Source organism: Miscanthus floridulus, chromosome 10 (genome assembly GCF_019320115.1).
Source record: "Miscanthus floridulus cultivar M001 chromosome 10, ASM1932011v1, whole genome shotgun sequence".
In the NCBI taxonomy this organism is placed as follows: domain Eukaryota; kingdom Viridiplantae; phylum Streptophyta; class Magnoliopsida; order Poales; family Poaceae; genus Miscanthus; species Miscanthus floridulus.
In genome coordinates this window covers 78,788,856-78,808,582 of record NC_089589.1, presented here as the reverse complement: position 1 = coordinate 78,808,582, position 19,727 = coordinate 78,788,856, and the positions used below count along the sequence as shown (strand labels likewise).

The 19,727-nt window shown below is 43.5% G+C and overlaps 1 protein-coding gene across 1 annotated transcript; it reads left to right on the top strand.

The window, feature by feature from the left end:
* Nucleotides 1-270: 270 nt before the first annotated feature.
* LOC136488922 (protein transport protein SEC31-like) lies at nt 271-18,263 on the top strand. The gene is made up of 5 exons (XM_066485694.1): nt 271-473; nt 15,075-15,620; nt 15,772-15,838; nt 16,633-16,736; nt 17,003-18,263. The coding sequence occupies exons 1-5, from the start codon at nt 271-273 to the stop codon at nt 17,028-17,030; spliced, it is 948 nt and encodes a 315-aa protein (XP_066341791.1). The 3' UTR covers nt 17,031-18,263.
* Nucleotides 18,264-19,727: the final 1,464 nt, after the last annotated feature.

Genomic DNA, 19,727 nt, shown 5'->3' with positions numbered 1-19,727 from the left:
TCGAGCTCCCGCACCACTGCACCATTCCCCGATTCCTCGCGCCCGCAACTCCGCCTCGCTTTCCTTCAAGTCGCGCTCGAGCTTGCGCCGCCTTCCGAGCACAGGTCGAGCCTCCCCGCGTCTCGCCACCGACGACCATGGCGCCGCCGTGCTCGGCCGCCATGGAAGCCGTCTTCCTTCTCCTCTCCAGGCTCGCCTAGCTACCCTACCGCACTCGCCTTCTCCTCGCACATCCCGTGCACTCGCCAGCTCGCCCTGCCGTGGCCGGAGATGGCCGCCGGCCGCTGGCCGAGCCGCGCCGCCACGCCAGCGCGCACACCGGCGAGGCACTCTGCCTCAGCCAGCCAGGCCGGCCAGGCCGAAAGCAGCCGTGGGCCGAGGCCCTGCCAGGCCGCCGCGCTCCCTTTTCGCTCGGACCGCGCGGGCCAGATGTGGCTATGGGCCAGCTGTTTCCCGCGGGCCGACCCAGCATTGTTTAAATGATTTGTTTTCATTTATTCTTTATTATTTGAAATCTGAAATGGTTTCAAAAATGTTTGGGTGCTCAAATTTGATCCAAATTTGTTGAAACAAATTTTGCTAGGTTCCTTAGCATCAGATCTACTTGGGAAAATTATTGCATGTCATTTTTGGGATACTTTTCTGTAGGATTTTATTTAATCATGTATATTGCTGATAACTTGAAAAATGCGTAGAAAAATCTATAGGCTTCAGAAAAATATGATTTCAAGTTTGTTAATCTTCTTATGTCATTTACTTCCTAGGAAAAATATGTTTCATGCATGTACTGTGGGAAAAGTTTTAGGTGTAGTTCAAGTACCTTTAATGGCTGATTTTTATTATTTTTGCTAGAGAACAAATTTTGTATAAAACATGCATGTGATAATTTTTGTACAGTCATTGTATGCTATGAAGAACCTAGGAAAAATATTAATTCTGTTGTTTGACACTTTTCACAGTTCAAAGTATTTTTATGTACAAAATCATGCCATAGTTTGTGATTTTTGTGTAGACTAATTCACTCATTCAAACACCATGAAAATCTGATGGTAGGCTAATTAGAGTAGTACCATGCTACTGTAATTTTCTCAGATTTTTATAAGCACCAGAAATATAGATTTCTGTTGTAGCCCTAATTAAAAAGGAAATAAAATAATCCTCTTTAATACAAGGTTAGTTAATAATAATAGCTTTGGTGTATCTTTGAGGCATTTCATAAGATATGTTGGCTTAACATATTAGTAGTAGAAGAGAATGCAGTAGATGACATGTGCTTGTAGTATAGTTTCTTGGATGATGTTGACTACCTTGCATTTAAACATATCCATTGAATTCATCTCATTCGATGCACCGTTTGCATAATCACTTATGCGCATTGCATCATATAGGATCGCAAACCGAGAACCCAGTCGTCATACCCGAGGAGCCCGAGGAGCAGTTCGAGGTGCAGCCGCAGGAAGTGCCAGAAGCCGATGAGGAGGACGTTGAGGAACTTCCGGAGTGCCCCGATCACCGTCCGAGCTCCTTGGAGAGAGGCAAGCCCCGGAGTATTTTCTCCCGGTTTGCAATTATTTAATTAAATGCTTTACTTAATTGATGCATTACGTTTAGGAGTTATTTGCAACCGTTGCTGCATTATACCTTGTTTACCTTTGTTATACTATATCCTTGTTACCATGGTATCCGCAGTCGAGTCATTGCTTAGCTGGCTTAGACCGGTAGAAGTCGGGTGATTTCCTGTCACCTGTGAGCTATAGGTGGTTACCTGGATCTGCTTGGATGACTATGAAGTCATGGTATAACTAAGTGTTAAATGAAATTGAGACCGGACAGAGACTTGCAGAGTTTCGGACTGTAGTGTTTTCCGTCTGTGTCGATTAAGGACCGACCGTTGTTGGGCCTCGAGTCATGTTGAACGAATGCCTTACATTTAGCTGGCCAGATAAGTACCTTCCGACCGTGAAGCTGGGAGATTTTTCGGGCCGAGTAGATTGCCCGCACGCACTGTGCCGGAGCAGGTGTGGTAGGACTCGGGGGCAGGATGATAAGACCAAAGTGCAGGCGGTCGGCCCCCGGGGTACATGTGGGTTCCTGGCAAAACTCGAGATTACTGGAAAGTTGACTCGGTGATCAATATCTCACTTTAGCGAGTGAGTGAGGTTTGTGTAAGGAATAAATCACCAACTGGTTAGGAATCGATTCGAATCGCCATCGCTCCTGGATAGTGAGCACTTGACTTGAGTTACTTCATCGTAGTAAATGTTATGGAACACTTGGACAGTTTTAATGAATATGACAGTATGGAAGTTGTTTAATGATCATTGGTTATCATTATCTGCTTAATCACTTGTTTACTCTTGAAATGCTAAAAATACTTCTTTTTGCAAATGAGTCAGCTACCCTACTATAAAGCCCTTCATAATCCTGGTGTCGTTTATTTTTGGTTATGTCGGGTAAGTCTAGCTGAGTACCTTCTCGTACTCAGGGTTTTATTCCCACTTGTTGCAGATGGGCAGATGTATTACGGCTACTGTATCAACTGCCTTTATCCTGCGATGGGTGATGCTTAGGACCATGGGCATGGTCATTCCTTATGTCTCATCTGATGCTTTTGTTGGAGATGATCATTCGCTGGCACTATATTAAAACTCCGCGTGAGTGTGTGTGGTTTGAACAAATGACTTCCGCTACTTTTATTTGAACTGGTTTTGTAATAACTATGTTGAAACTCTGATGTATCTGAGACTGTGAACTTTTAGGTAATATGTGATGGTGACCGCTAAACTTATTACGATCTTGGCTGGAATGGAAGTTAGTTTGAAATCCTTCGCGATTTCATGGACTACCGGGTTATACGGCTTAAGTTTGCTAAATCGTCTGCCCTGGCGAATGATTTTCTTACTTAATTTCGTATAATTGGTCGGTTCTGTTACAGTTGGTATCAGAGCATGGTTAGTGTGTTACTGTTCACAAGTGTATTTAAAACAAAAGGCATTTGGAAAACATGATTTTAAAACTATAAAGTGTGCCAGTGATCATATCCTTTATGCCTAGTTAAGGACTTTAGGTGGCTTAATTAAGTACTGACTTGGGGTTCTTGCATCATATTCTCTTTCGTCGCTCATACGGCGTGCTATTGTATGAGTGCCACTTTTTTTGAGTGGTAATGAATGGATCATTTGCCTCTACGCGTCGGTAAGTGTGAGTTGTGAGAGCATGATCGGATACACTGCCGATCTAGGGTGAATGCTTATATGATACTGGAGTAATTACATGTTCTACGCATGTTTTACAAAGGTATCTCATGTATGGGTCTTCCGTCTGTTGAGGCGATGTCGTCAGTAGGACGATGGTTCGGGTAGTTACTACCGTTGTACACGTATCTGGAGATTCGTGTAGAGCGTGTAGATAAAACTTTACTGCTTTTATGCATTCATTGGAAATTTGGGCTGAAATGAATCTTCTGCAGGTACATAACAACGCTATCGTGTAGAACGTATTAGCTACATATTGAGAGATCGTTGTATGCCACCGAATTCGTCGTTAGAAATTATTTATTTTCTAAGTTTGTGAGAACGTACAACACGTACATACATCATGTTACTTATGCATTTCATTCATGTCAGGCATTCCTCCCCTTATAAATTGATTATCTCCTTTTGATAAAAGTTGTATCACCTAAAATATGTTTCCCCGAGGTAATGAAAGGACTTTTGCTACAGATGGCCCGCACGAAGCAGACCGCCCGTAAGTCCACCGGTGGAAGAGCACCTCGACGTCCGTTGGCCCTGAGGGAGCATCGCACCACGGACACCTTCTTGAGCGAGTTTGGCATGCCAACTTTGCTTTGGAGAGTGCTCCATGATGTGGGGGTACCCAGAGGGTCAAGAGCTGGTGTACTCTTGGAACAAGAGCTAGTTAGCAGAGGATGGACTCGCAGTAGTGGAGATCACGGTTCCTGCTCTCGGTGATGCTCCAAATTGGGATGGTTGGCATTTGGAGTTTGAGGGTCGCACTCCAGCTAAGGGTGCGGAGGGAGCAGCCTTCCGTGTCATCAGAGACATTATGAGCAGATTTCCCAGTGAGCTTGCTACAGCTCTCGCTAGTACTTTTCCTAGGGATGATCCTTATGATGCCATTTGGGTTCAGCCTCAAGGAAGTGCATTGGCCAGAGGTCCAGCTGAAGGACGGGCTAGCGACAACCAGGCAATGAGTGCTATGTTCACCGCCATCAGAGCGTATGAGGGTCTCGAGAGTACCTACTGGACTTTGACTGGTTTGCATAGTGAGGATAAGCTAAAAGGGAAGAAGCAGAAGAAGAGACAGGCACGTGCTATAGCTAGCTTGTAGGAGCAGTTGGCTGATATGAACTTACAGCGAGATCAGGCGGTTGAGAGAGGTGATAGAGCTATGCAGCGAGTGCATACGTTGACTCAAGCCAACAACAATGTAGACCGCATGATTGGACAGCTGGTTCAGGAAAGGAATGAAGCCTAGAATGCAAGAAACCTTCTGCTGCAGAGGGTCGATGAGCTAGAGGAATACAACGGCTACCTGCACGAGGAGTTTCACGCGCTCTACAATGGGGTTGGCCCATATGCTCCACCAGACGCCGCTGGCATGGACATTGACAACGACAACGAGGACGAGCCTGCAGTTTCACCTGGGGGCGATGGTGACGTCTCCGATCCTGATGATGGCCCCGAGGAGTAGGCTAGTTGCCTTGCGCTAGTATCTAGGTCTCGTTGCGATGACATTTCTTTTGTTGGCATGTAATCTATCGTATGTTGCTTCGAACGTATGAGACTTGGCATGTGGTTGGAACTTGATTTTCGAATGTGATGTCTGAACGCATAAAAAGTCCAGTGTATGTATGCTGGCAATGTGATTGTATGGACGCGATGTTTGCCATTAAAGTAATTCGATTAAGTGCTGTTGTTTTAATTGGGATGCAATTGTTGTGCCTCTGTTTTATTGTATGAGTTTATTCTCTCTAGTAAATTCAGTACGGCATAAATTTTTCCTTCACTCGCAATTATTACAGCTTCACTCAATCGTTACTTGTTGCTGAAATATGCAGATGACAAACACTCGCCGAACCACATATGAGGCTGCTGACCCCGGTGCTAACGGTGCGGGGACCAGTGGTGGTGGTGGTGGTGGTGGAAACCACGGCAATGACAATGAACCTCCCCACGAACCGCATTTGCCACCTCCTCCCCCGTTTACCCCCGAGATGTTTCTCGCACAGCTGCTCGGGAGTCAGCGCAATGCGGAACAATCCCAGAAGAACATGGAGGATCTTCTTCGAACCATCGCCAACAACGTTCAACGTGGTAACAATCAAGGTGGTGGCATGGGAGTGAACCAATATAGCAGCTTCAAAGATTTCATGGACACCAGGCCGCCAGTATTCAAGGAAGCAACAGAGCCACTCGATGCTGAGGAATGGATCAACATGATGGAAGATAAATTCCGTGTGTTGAGGATGACGGAGGTTCTAAAAACGGAGTATGCTGCACTTCAATTGCAAGGACCGGCGGGAATGTGGTGGAAGCACCATCGCACTACCTTCCCTCCAAATACTCAGATTTCTTGGAGAGAGTTTGCTGAGGCCTTCCGTGGAGCCTATATTCCACCAGGGCTGACCGAGATGAAGTTGGGAGAGTTTCTGGCGTTGAACCAGGGCACCAAAACCGTGACGCAATACCTGCATGCCTTCAACAACTTGTGTCGCTATGCTCCCGACATGGTTGACACAGATGCTAAAAGGATAGCCAGTTTTAAGAGGGGTCTCAATCCAAAAATGATGAAGCATGTTGGTACCAACAACCGCGTCAGATTCAATGACTTCATCAGCGACTGTCTGAAGCAGGAGAAGAATAACAATGCCAGCACCGTAGCCAAGACACGCAAGAGAGCCTTTAAAGGTGGTCCGTCTCAAGCTAGAGCACCTATGGGAGGTCGTCCTCCTTATCGCCCATCGGCACCTGGCGCTAGATTCAGGCCACCTCAGCCAAGAAGTCAGAATTTCCGTGGACCTCAAAAGCCATACAAGATGGCAGTACAGCCCAACAAAGCAGCCGCAACTGCGGTACAAGGCAGTTCCAAGGGAGCTGTGGGATCTGTCAGGACAGTGAGAGGACCCTGTTATAACTGTGATCAGCCCGGTCATTTCTCGAGGTTTTGTCCATACCCGCCCAAGAAGAAGCAGCAGACTTATAATGCTAGAGTGCATAGTACGACAGTGGATGAAATTCCAGAGGGAGAGCCCGTCACTGCTGGTAAGTTTCCTGTCAACGAAAACCCTGCAGTTGTTCTATTTGATTCTGGATCATCGCATTCTTTTATGAGTCAAGCATTTGCACAGAAACATGGATAACGATGCACAGAATTGGGTTATGGGTACCGTATAAGCTCAGCAGGGGCTGATGTTTTGACCAACCAGATGGTTCGAGGGGCAACCCTTGAATTAGGTAGCAGGAAGTTCCGAGTGAACTTGATAGTTATGCCTGGGTTAGTCTTGGATGTCATTATAGGGATGACTTGGATGAAGGATTGGGGAGCAGTCATAGATACTGGAAGTCGAGTACTTACCCTTAAGGATCCCCTGGGTGAGGGTACTTTCCAAGTACCATTGCCTTGGAGAACAGACCTGATAAGTGTTACATGTGCTACGGCAGTCATTCCTATTCATCAGATTCTGGTAGTGTGTGAATTTCCGGACGTATTCCCGGATGAGCTACCTGGTCTTCCACCAGATAGGGAGATTGAGTTTAGAATTGAGCTAGTCCCCAGAATAGCTCCGATTTCAAGGAGACCCTATCGGATGCCTCCAGACGAGTTAGCTGAGCTGAAGAAGCAATTAGAAGAATTATTAAAAAAAGGGTTTATTCGGCCAAGCAAGTCTGAATGGGGATGTCCCGCTTTGTTTGTGAAAAAGAAGAAAGAGGGCACATTGAGAATGTGCATAGATTATAGGCCACTCAATGCTGTGACCGTCAAGAATAAATATCCCTTGCCACATATTGATGTTCTGTTTGACCAATTATCCAAGGCCAAGGTGTTCTCAAAAATAGATTTGAGATCCGGTTATCATCAGATTAAGATTAGGCCACAGGATATACCGAAAACTGCATTTTCCACCAGATACGGGTTGTATGAGTATCTTGTCATGTCTTTTGGCTTGACAAATGCTCCTGCATACTTTATGTTTTTGATGAATATAGTTTTCATGCCAGAATTGGATAAATTTGTGGTAGTATTCATCGATGACATTCTAGTGTACTCCGAGAACGAGAAAGATCATGAAGAGCATCTGAGAACTGTCTTGACTAGACTTAGAGATCATCAATTGTATGCTAAGTTTAGCAAATGCGAATTCTGGTTGAAGGAAGTTCCTTTCCTTGGTCACATTCTGTCAGAGAATGGAGTTTTAGTCGATCCAAGTAAGGTGCAAGAAGTTATGAATTGGAAAGCACCGACCACAGTTCCTGAGATAAGAAGTTTCTTAGGACTAGCGGGTTATTACCGTCGCTTTATACCAGATTTCTCAAAGATCGCCAAACCAATGACAAGCCTCCTACAGAAGGATCACAAGTTTGTGTGGACAGAGGAGTGTGAAGCAGCTTTCCACACTTTGCGGAAACTGTTGACCACTGCTCCTGTTCTAGCACAACTAGATATCAAGAAACCATTTGATGTGTTTTGTGACGCATCGAAGACTGGATTGGGTTGTGTTCTTATGCAAGAAAGGAGAGTCATAGCTTATGCATCGCGTCAATTGAGAAAGCACGAGATCAACTATCCAACACATGATCTTGAACTTGCTGCAGTTGTGCACGCCCTCAAAATTTGGAGACATTATCTACTTGGTAATGTGTGTAATATTTTCACGGATCACAAGAGTCTTAAGTATATCTTTACCCAACCAGAGCTAAACATGAGACATCGCAGATGGTTGGAATTGATAAAGGATTACAACTTGAATGTGCAATATCATCCTGGTAAAGCCAATGTAGTGGCAGATGCTTTGAGCAGAAAGTCACATTATTTAAATGTGCAGCCATTACTTGAAGATGGGTTCGATCTAATGCATCCTGCTGTGTTACATAGTATTCAGATTAGTTGCTATTTGGAAAGTAAGATAATAGAAGGCCAGAAAACTGACAAGGGGATATTCCACATCAAAGAGAAAATAAAAGAAAAGTCGTATCAACACTTTAAAGTGGATGAACAGGGCGTGTTGTGGTTTGACAATCGTCTTGTGGTTCCCAAGGATCGAGAGCTTAGGAATAAACTCATGGATGAAGCTCACCTTTCTAAGCTATATATCCATCCAGGAAGTAGTAAGATGTATCAAGAATTAAGATCTCGCTATTGGTGGACCAAAATGAAGAAAGAAATTACAGCTTATGTTGTCAGATGTGACACATGTTGTCGAATGAAAGCCATTCACATGAAACCTGCCGGTATGTTGCAACCCTTATCAGTCCCTAGTTGGAAGTGGGACGATATCAGTATGGATTTTATCACGGGTTTGCCCACTACCCCAAAAGGACATGATTCGATTTGGGTAATTGTGGATTGTCTTACCAAGACCGCTCATTTCTTGCCTGTCAAAACAGATTATCGACCACCTCAATATGCCGAGAAGTATATCGTAGAAATTGTGAGGTTGCATGGTATACCAAAGACCATAGTGTCTGATAGAGGCTCACAGTTCATGGCTCACTTTTGGGAACATTTACACAAAGGCTTAGGAACTAGTTTGATTCGCAGTACCGCTTATCATCCTCAGACAGATGGTCAGACTGAATGAGTAAATGCTGTTTTGGAGGATATATTAAGAGCCTGTGTATTGTCTTCCAAGGGATCATGGGAGTCATGGTTACCGTTAGCTGAGTTCTCTTATAATAATAGTTATCAAGAAAGCATCAAGATGGCCCCATTCAAAGCTTTATATGGCAGAAAATGTAGAACACCATTGAATTGGGTCGAGCCTGGTGATAGAAGGTATTATGGCATTGACTTTGTAGAAGAAGCCAAGAAGAAAGTTCATATTATTTAGCAGAATATGAAAGCGGCCCAATCACGTCAGAAAAGCTATGCAGACAGAAGAAGGAGACCCCTTATGTTTGAAGTTGGTGACTATGTTTATCTGAAAGTCACACCAATGAAGAAGAAAAGGTTTGGAATCCGAAGAAAGCTTGTCGCGAGATTCATAGGACCATACAAGATCTTGGAACGAAGAGGTCCGGTAGCCTACAAGTTAGAGTTACCTGAGACAATGAGTACAGTTTTCCCAGTTTTCCATGTATCACATCTCAAGAAATGTTTGCGTGTTCCAGAGGAAAGAATAGAACCTCGAGGTATTCAACTCAAATCAGATTTGGTGTATCGTGAGCAACCAGTCCGAGTGTTAGACACGAAGGAACGTGCTACTCGAAATAGTGTGGTGAAAACATACAAGATACAGTGGGATCATCATGATGAGGGAGATGCAACTTGGGAAATAGGAGAGTATCTACAAAAAGCTTATGAAGATTTTTATAACAAATGGTTCATAACCCAAATCTCGGGACGAGATTTTTATAAGGGGAAAGGGCTGTAACACCCCGGTGTTCTGCCTGCATTTAGGCACTGCAAATCACGCATATCATGCATCATCAAGCATCCAAATCATACATGCTTAATCATGTGAATAACAATTGAAACATTGCTTTGAAACATCTGAAACATGCGTGAAACCTAAATGCTGCATACACCTGTTTAAGAATTGTTTTGCCCTGAATTTTTCTTGCTAGGTTAGTAAAACATGTTTGGCTACTATTGTAAATCATCTAGCAATGTTTAGTTCAATTTTTGGAGCAATGTTTGTATTCAAATTAATTCAAAATTTGGCTTCAAAAATAAATTCCAAAAATTAGGGTTTTGAGCTAAACATGGACTTTGATGTTACAATTCAAAATCTAGAAAGAATTTGGCTTTGGTCATAAAAGCAAAGTTGTAGAGAATTAAATTCTAAGCAACTTTCATTTTTGGTACATTTTCAAAAGAGGTCATTTTCTTGCTCAAAATAATATTTGAAAGATGGCATTTAAAAATTCCTTGAAAAAATTTATTTGGAAAAGGATCTTTCTTCTTCGCGGGCCGCCGCCTCGCTTTTGGCCCGCCTGCCGAAGCCGGCCCAGCGCGCCAGCAAAGCCGCCCGCAGCAGCGCGCCTCCCGCGCCAGCCCACCTCGCCTCGGCCCAGCCCAGCCCCGCACGCTGGCTCCTTCTCCGCGCGCCGCGCCGTTCGCTGCGCCACGCTCCCGACCGCGTCAGGCGACGCCCGCCGCGTGGCCGCCTTGTGCTGGCAACTCACGCCGCGCGGCAGCCGTAGCCTAAACCCGCTCCCACGTGCCCGCCTACATCTGCTGCCCTGGCTGCGCACCTCCTTTCGCACTCCCGCTCCCTCAAGCGCAGCAACAACAGCAGCGCGCGCCCGTGCTGCCGAGCTCGCCGACGCGCTCTGCCGGCGTCGAGCTCCCGCACCACTGCACCATTCCCCGATTCCTCGCGCCCGCAACTCCGCCTCGCTTTCCTTCAAGTCGCGCTCGAGCTTGCGCCGCCTTCCGAGCACAGGTCGAGCCTCCCCGCGTCTCACCACCGACGACCATGGCGCCGCCGTGCTCGGCCGCCATGGAAGCCGTCTTCCTTCTCCTCTCCAGGCTCGCCTAGCTACCCTACCGCACTCGCCTTCTCCTCGCACATCCCGTGCACTTGCCAGCTCGCCCTGCCGTGGCCGGAGATGGCCGCCGGCCGCTGGCCGAGCCGCGCCGCCGCGCCAGCGCGCACACCGGCGAGGCACTCTGCCTCAGCCAGCCAGGCCGGCCAGGCCGAAAGCAGCCGTGGGCCGAGGCCCTGCCAGGCCGCCGCACTCCCTTTTCGCTCGGACCGCGCGGGCCAGATGTGGCTATGGGCCAGCTGTTTCCCGCGGGCCGGCCCAGCATTGTTTAAATGATTTGTTTTCATTTATTCTTTATTATTTGAAATCTGAAATGGTTTCAAAAATGTTTGGGTGCTCAAATTTGATCCAAATTTGTTGAAACAAATTTTGCTAGGTTCCTTAGCATCAGATCTACTTGGGAAAATTATTGCATGTCATTTTTGGGATACTTTTCTGTAGGATTTTATTTAATTATGTATATTGCTGATAACTTGAAAAATGTGTAGAAAAATCTATAGGCTTCAGAAAAATATGATTTCAAGTTTGTTAATCTTCTTATGTCATTTACTTCCTAGGAAAAATATGTTTCATGCATGTACTGTGGGAAAAGTTTTAGGTGTAGTTCAAGTACCTTTAATGGCTGATTTTTATTATTTTTGCTAGAGAACAAATTTTGTATAAAACATGCATGTGATAATTTTTGTACAGTCATTGTATGCTATGAAGAACCTAGGAAAAATATTAATTCTGTTGTTTGACACTTTTCACAGTTCAAAGTATTTTTATGTATAAAATCTTGCCATAGTTTGTGATTTTTGTGTAGACTAATTCACTCATTCAAACACCATGAAAATCTGATGGTAGGCTAATTAGAGTAGTACCATGCTACTGTAATTTTCTCAGATTTTTATAAGCACCAGAAATATAGATTTCTGTTGTAGCCCTAATTAAAAAGGAAATAAAATAATCCTCTTTAATACAAGGTTAGTTAATAATAATAGCTTTGGTGTATCTTTGAGGCATTTCATAAGATATGTTGGCTTAACATATTAGTAGTAGAAGAGAATGCAGTAGATGACATGTGCTTGTAGTATAGTTTCTTGGATGATGTTGACTACCTTGCATTTAAACATATCCATTGAATTCATCTCATTCGATGCACCATTTGCATAATCACTTACGCGCATTGCATCATACAGGATCGCAAACCGAGAACTCAGTCGTCATACCCGAGGAGCCCGAGGAGCAGTTCGAGGTGCAGCCGCAGGAAGTGCCAGAAGCCGACGAGGAGGACGTTGAGGAACTTCTGGAGTGCCCCGATCACCGTCCGAGCTCCTTCGAGAGAGGCAAGCCCCGGAGCATTTTCTCCCGGTTTGCAATTATTTAATTAAATGTTTTACTTAATTGATGCATTACGTTCAGGAGTTGTTTGCAACCGTTGCTGCATTATACCTTGTTTACCTTTGTTATACTATATCCTTGTTACCATGGTATCCGCAGTCGAGTCATTGCTTAGCTGGCTTAGACCGATAGAAGTCGGGTGATTTCCTGTCACCTGCGAGCTATAGGTGGTTACCTGGATCTGCTTGGATGACTATGAAGTCATGGTATAACTAAGTGTTAAATGAAATTGAGACCGGACGGAGACTTGCAGAGTTTCGGACTATAGTGTTTTCCGTCTGTGTCGATTAAGGATCGACCGTTGTTGGGCCTCGAGTCATGTTGAACGCATGCCTTACATTTAGCTGGCCGGATAAAGTACCTTCCGACCGCGAAGCTGGAAGATTTTTCGGGCCGAGTAGATTGCCCGCAACGCACTGTGCTGGAGCAGGTGTGGTAGGACACGGGGGCGGGATGATAAGACCAAAGTGCAGTCGGTCGACCGCCGGGTACATGTGGTTCCTGGCAAACTCGTGATTCCTGGAAAGTTGACTCGGTGATCAATATCTCACTTTAGCGGGTGAGTGAGGTTTGTGTAAGGAATAAATCACCAGCTGGTTAGGAATCGATTCGAATCGCCATCGCTCCTGGATAGTGAGCACTTGACTTGAGTTACTTCATCGTAGTAAATGTTATGGAACACTTGGACAGTTATAATGAATATGACAGTATGGAAGTTGTTTAATGATCATTGGTTATCATTATCTGCTTAATCACTTGTTTACTCTAGTATAGGTGCAAATCTAGTCGACAGGTTAATAATAATTAACGTGGCAATAAAGCTTTTCGAGAAGTTCTTGAAATGCTAAAAATGCTTCTTTTTGCAAATGAGTCAGCTACCCTACTATAAAGCCCTTCATAATCCTTGGTGTCGCTTATTTTCGGTTATGTCGGGTAAGTCTAGCTGAGTACCTTCTCGTACTCAGGGTTTTATTCCCACTTGTTGCAGATGGGCAGATGTATTACGGCTACTGTATCAACTGCCTTTATCCTGCGATGGGTGATGCTTAGGACCATGGGCATGGTCATTCCTTACGTCTCATCTGATGCTTTTGTTGGAGATGATCATTCGCTGGCACTATATTAAAACTCCGCGTGAGTGTGTGTGGTTTGAACAAATGACTTCCGCTACTTTTATTCGAACTGGTTTTGTAATAACTATGTTGAAACTCTAATGTATCTGAGACTGTGAACTTTTATGTAATATGTGATGGTGACCGCTAAACTTATTACGATCTTGGCTGGAATGGAAGTTAGTTTGAAATCCTTCGCGATTTCACGGACTACCGGGTTATATGGGCTTAAGTTTGCTAAATCGTCTGCCCTAACGGATGATTTTCTTACTTAATTTCGTATAATTGGTCGGTTCTGTTACAGCGGTTGCTGCAAGAAGGATGAAGGGTGATATATTCTATTTTAGAATCCACTTCGTCGTTCTCCTTTTGTTCCACCCCGCTCTCCCGTGAAACTTTTTTCGAGTTCTTGTTAGTTCGGCAACCACATGGTGTTCGAAGGCCAAGGCCTACGACAACATTATGCATATTGATATCTCTAAGTCTATATGCAGAACCCACATTAAAAATCGACCCTAAAGCTAAAAATATCATGTTCACACCTAAAAATTTGTAAAAATGATTAAAATTTGTCAGAGATGCCTCGATATTTCATGGCCCGTATGAATTTTTAATAGTCCTGTAGCAGCATAGTAACAGTAACTATTTCTATGTGAAGGAGTTGTTAAAAGTGCTTTGTATCTCTATGTCTTACATTCGTCTCACCCCTCCTAAGTTATTCTTCTGGTTCCGCCAATTGCCACATAAGATTTTTTTTCTTTCTTGTGTTATTTTTTAATAATAACATTTTCTAATAAAGTATAGTTAATTTTGGAATTCGCATGGTTTAGGTTCGACCCACATTGGTGCCATAGCTTTTATTTTTCCTTTTTTATTTTTTTATTAATTAAGGTTGTGGTAACAGTGAGAAATTGCCAAAGCGCATAACATACTTCACAATTATGTTTCTGTCGTCAAGGTGGTCGAAAAACATAGGGTCGTCAAAAATACATTTATTACTCATTTCTTCCTAACCTTGCTCCTCCAACCTCATGTTGGCCAACGATTCTTTCGACGAGATTCCTTGGTGTTCTAGGTGGCCTTACTGACCTAAGTAACCTTGATATATCCCCTCCCCAGTGTTCCTAGAAGGTGCTAGCCTTTACTTGTGTATAACCCGAATTGGTATCAACAAATTAGTCTTAGGTTGATATCCATCGGTGCCATGGTTTTTTTTTCCTTTTACTATTATTTCTTAATAATGTCAGCTTCTAATAAATTACGGTTAAAATTCGATAGGCATAATCCATCGATAGAGTAGTGTTAGGATCTCTTGAAAAATTAATCATTGTTCATTATATAAAAATGGAAAGCAAATTTATAAATGGAAAATAAAAATATATTTGACAAAAATAACTTAATCATATATATATAAAATATGTTTTTTATGATTTTCCACCAACATGCAAAAAATCATTTTGACTATAAAAATAACAAATTAGTTCCAAAATTTTTATGCAAACAAAGCCTAACACACAAACTTTCTCTAATAGCTCTCACTGTGCCCACATGGCTACACCACTGATTACTCGAATCCCATGGTGGATCACTATGCCATACACAATCATGCACAAGGACATATAATCCTATAAATGTATGTGTACTCTACGTCGTAGAAAAAAGATATATTTATGAACATACAAATACATTTCAAGATTCAAGATGAATTTAGAAGGAAAATTCAAATGTATGCGTACTCTACTTTGCAAATTTGGTTTCTAAGTCATCATATGTCATGAAAAATCGTGTGACATTGAATCGTGGGGTATCATTTTTTTTTTTTGCCTTTACCTATCACCAAATTTTTCAGCCGCCGCCAATTTTTTCCCTCTCCCGCCGTGCCACGCGCGTCTCTGCCTATTGGTCAATTGAAAATTCTCCACCGCCCGTGTCTGCAGTCTCTACTCGTCCCAAATTCACCTCCTTTGTCCACCCACCACCGCACTCCATCCACCCACCAGTCACCACCGCAAGCCTCGCCGCCGCCGCCCCAGTCCCTTCCGCTACCGGCGCCCTCCCCCAGCCGCACGGACTCTGCCCCATCTGCTTGCCACTGCCGCTGCATAAACGCCAGGAAGGAAGGAAGGAAGGCTGGGCGGCAGTGCGGCGCGGGTGCGGGCAGCTCCGGTCCCTTCTGTTGGCATGGCGCGGGTGCAGCGGCGGCGGCGGCAGCGCCGCCGCCGGCTAGCTCCATGTTACGCAGGCACGCGTGCTCCCTCTCTCTGCACCTACTGCTCGTGGAGGAGGCCGAGCTCGCCCGCATCTACGACGACATCCTCGCATTGCTCGACTCCTGCCTCGTCCTATCCGCCAGCGCCTCTGAGTCCAAGGTCAAGATGAAGGGCGACTACTACAGGTATTAGGGTCCCAGGTATTATCATGGTCGCCAGCAGATCTTGCCATGAGGGAGAAGCTGCTGCATCCCAAGAACTCCATTCGTTGTCCATGGCCTGATCCATCTTTTTTTTTTTCTGAATCTTTCTTATGTTGCAGGTGTTGAGGTGAAGGCGTGAAACCCGGCAAGTCGTATATGTCCGTGAGTCCTCCCATGGATGCCGCGTCCACATCACCCAGGTGATGAACGAATCACCCTTCTCTCTCACACACATAGGTACACGGTTATTTCAGTTGAGGTAGATCGTGTCCTCATCTGTTCTTTTTCTGCGTTTGGATATTGTCCTTAATCTATATATTTACTTCAAATTACTATAACCCTTAGTAGAGAAGAGGCCCTGCATGTGTGGTTCAGATTGAGAAGAAGCAACAGTTCACAAGTGCATTCAGTAGCAGTTCACAGCCTCCCAGGCAGCATTCAGTAGCAGTTCACAAGTGCATTCAGTAGCAGTTCACAGCCTCCCAGGCAGCATTCAGTAGCAGTTCACAAGTGCATTCAGTAGCAGTTCTGACTTATAATTTGGAACGGAGGGAGTACAAAACCTTGGATGATTCAACGCACTATCCATTCAAAGGCTCCAGAAAGGTTCTCGATGCGTCAACCTTGGAGATTAATGAGAAGCAAATCTCAGCTACTAGCAAAAGGTAAGAGTAGGAAGGTCCAAGGTTTCAAAGCGTACCTGCTCTGCTCTGTGTAATGATAAAGTTCAGACAGCTTGCATAAGCTGTCGTAGTTTCTGTAAAAAAGTGAATATATATTGATTCGTAAATGTATCTGATCCTTTATTGATTGGCTAGTAAGTTCAAATTATGAAATAGAATAATTTGACATACTGTAATTGCAAAATTATAAAAGATGCAAGTCCTTTGTACTTAGAGTTCCATGCCCTTTGGATGCCGAGTATCTTCCAGTGCTGCCATTGCAGTATCACTACTCATTACTTGACATGCTAGTATACATTCATGGTCTGCAGGTTATCAACATGGAATTTGGCATTGTTGAGGGCCTAATGATGACCGTCCATGCAACAACAGGTTCCTTTCACTGTTTTTGGATTACATTGGAGACTGTTGAGTTGTAAGCTACAATTACCATACCTTTCTGAATTTACTTTTTTCCAATAAGTTTACTTTCATAATTTCCCACTGTTCAGATGCATAGGCATTGTGAATTTATTGTTTCAACATTACAATATTTAGGCTTGTTTCTCTTTGGACAAGTTTAGTGATCAGAATACATAGTACTATCCTATTTGAAAAGTAGTGGGGGATTTGGAAGTATATTATGCTAGCTGGAGTAGGGCAGCTAGGTAGCTCACATTATGTAACTGTGGTTTTTTACAGTGTGGACATAGATAACTTCCAGTGCTAGCTATGGGACACTTCTTGAATACTGTAAGAAATGATTGGCTCTTTCAATGAAAATAGTTGGTCTATATTATTTTTACTCATGTTAAACCATCAGATTTTAGTCCCATCTCATATAATATTTGCCATCTAAGGATCAATGCACTCATACACCAACACTCATCACATTTTGTTTTAGTTTGCTATGGCCTTGTTTAGATACCCTCAAAATTCCAAGTTTTTTCACTCTCTCCATCACATCAATTTTTAGCCGTTTGCATGGAGCATTAAATGTAGGTAAAAAAAATAACTAATTGTACAGTTTAGTTGGAAATCACGAGATGAATCTTTTGAGCTTAGTTGGTCCACGATTGGACAATATTTACCAAATAAGACGAAAGTGCTACTATTCATCGGGTTGAAATTTTTTTCAATCTAAACAAGGCCTATGTTGTCAAAGCACTTTGTGTTGTCTTTCTCTGATTGACCAAAGCTGTAATCATCAAAGTTTTCAACTTCAAATACTTCGTTTTAATTTCTAGAAGCTGCTGCTTGGTGATCTGTTTTACAGATTATTCTAGGAGGTGGGTTGGAAGAGCAAACACTAACAACAAGCTGACTTGCTGATGATTCAAGAGATTTTTTTCTTCTAAAAATCAATTGATAGTGTACACAGACCTGCTAGCTTCTATGCACAAACATGTGATGTATGTAGCTGATAGGATCTTTGGTGACACCAAACATGTCGTCAATATTGTGTCATGGTGTAGTGTGGTTTGGATGTAGTTGTTTATTTTGGTAATGGCTTGGATATGTGACCTGGTAACAAGTGAGGTCATGTATTTTGGGTGGAGTTTGGCATGTGACAATTATTTGAACATATAACTCCTACAGCAGGCGTTCCTCACGTCATCAATGGACCTGGCGGCCAGTGGTATGTTGATCAGGGACACACGTGTTCTCCTTCAAGAGCTTTTCTTCTGCAATGATGTTCTCCTTGTGCCTAGAATTTGTAATTCAGCTGCGCATGCTCTAGCTAGTTTAGGAATGAGTTGGGATCCCGGGTGAGTCTTGTGTTTGGACAAACCCCCTCCCAGAGTTTGTAAAAAGTTTGGTGACTTGCGATGTTGTCGAGTCTCTGGTTTCAATAACAAGGTCTGTAGAGCTAGCTTTGAGTAAAAAAAAAACTATGAATGAATCTGATTTACCAAGAGATGTAATCAATGTGGCCATTTTCAATTTGCCTGACGGTTGTAAATTAATTTTGTGGTCAATTCATTTTAATGATGTGGGAAATTCATTTTAAGGTTGCTTCACAAGGTACCTTCTCTATTTACTTGAGAATAGAAAAATATTATGTTTGCATATGAAGGTCTTCTATGTTTACTTAAAAATGAAGTCGGTATATAATCCGAAAGTTGGTACGCATGAAGTAATGTAAAATTGGCATAGTGACATGATCATGGGAACCACTACTGGAGGTTTGACATTTTTTGGCTCCTCTGACCCTGGCTTCTCTGATACATGGAGTCAGAGTCACTAAAAGCCCTACCAAACACGCCTCCTCTATTGGTGCTTCTTTGTTTTGCTCCTCTATTGGTGCTTTTCTATTTTTTTCTTCTCTCAAGTTGGCTTCAGTGTTGTATTTCTACTAATATTTTCAATCACTCATTTATAAACGGTTTAGTATGGCTGTATGATCACATAGCGTAGCAGAGTATCAAACCTTTTGGCCACAACTTATTGCGACGCACACACTAGTCTATAGCAACACAAAAAAAACCGTGGACAATAGTAACATGATATTGCGTCCATTTAAGATTCTAGTTGCAATAAGTACCTAACAATTGCAACGCCACAGAAGATTATTACAACCCCAAAAAACTGTGGCAATACGAACATGCTATTGCATCCATTCAAAATTCTGATTGCAATAACCACCTAGCAATTGCAACACCACTGAAGATTATTGCAACTTAGAACAATCGTGGTAATAGTTACAAGCAAAAGCAACCAAATTCAATATAGTTGCAATAACACCAAGTAATTGCAACGAAAATCAAGACTAATGCAACTCCAAAAGCGCCATGGCAATAATGCCAACTAATTGCAACACAATTTTTAAATGGTTGTAGTAGCGCACACCTGTTGTAACTACTAACCACACATATTGCAACACATTTAGTCTGTTGCATTATAGGCGCATATTGCAACCATTTTACATAAAGGTTGCAATACAACCCCCTGTGGCAACCAAATTAGTGGTGTTACAATCATGTGGCGTGGCATTAGAGGTGAATCCTTGTAGTGCCACTTAGCAGAAGGAATGCCGGCAATCGTCGGCTCCTCTCCACTCGTACCTCTACGATCCAAATGCTACTTGGAGTATAAGGTTCATGTTTATCTTTGGTGGTGAGTCCTACTTTAAGTTAGGCTTGTTCATTATTTACTTGCGGGTTCGTCATTCGTCCTTGTGACGAATACTCTAGTAAAGGGCCCTAATAAAGACGGATAACCTGATTGATGTTAGAATAGTAGTCGATAGTGTAGACGTGGTGTCTAGGCTAGAGGCTACCTTTGTTTGCCTCGCACTCCACGGTTGAGAGGGAGGCGACAGGTGGCGACGGCCATGTCCCTTCCCTCGTAATCCCCCACGTCCGGGTACGACGTAGAGCCATAGGCCGGCAACGCTTGGCAGACCAAGTGTTATCTGTTGCCCGAA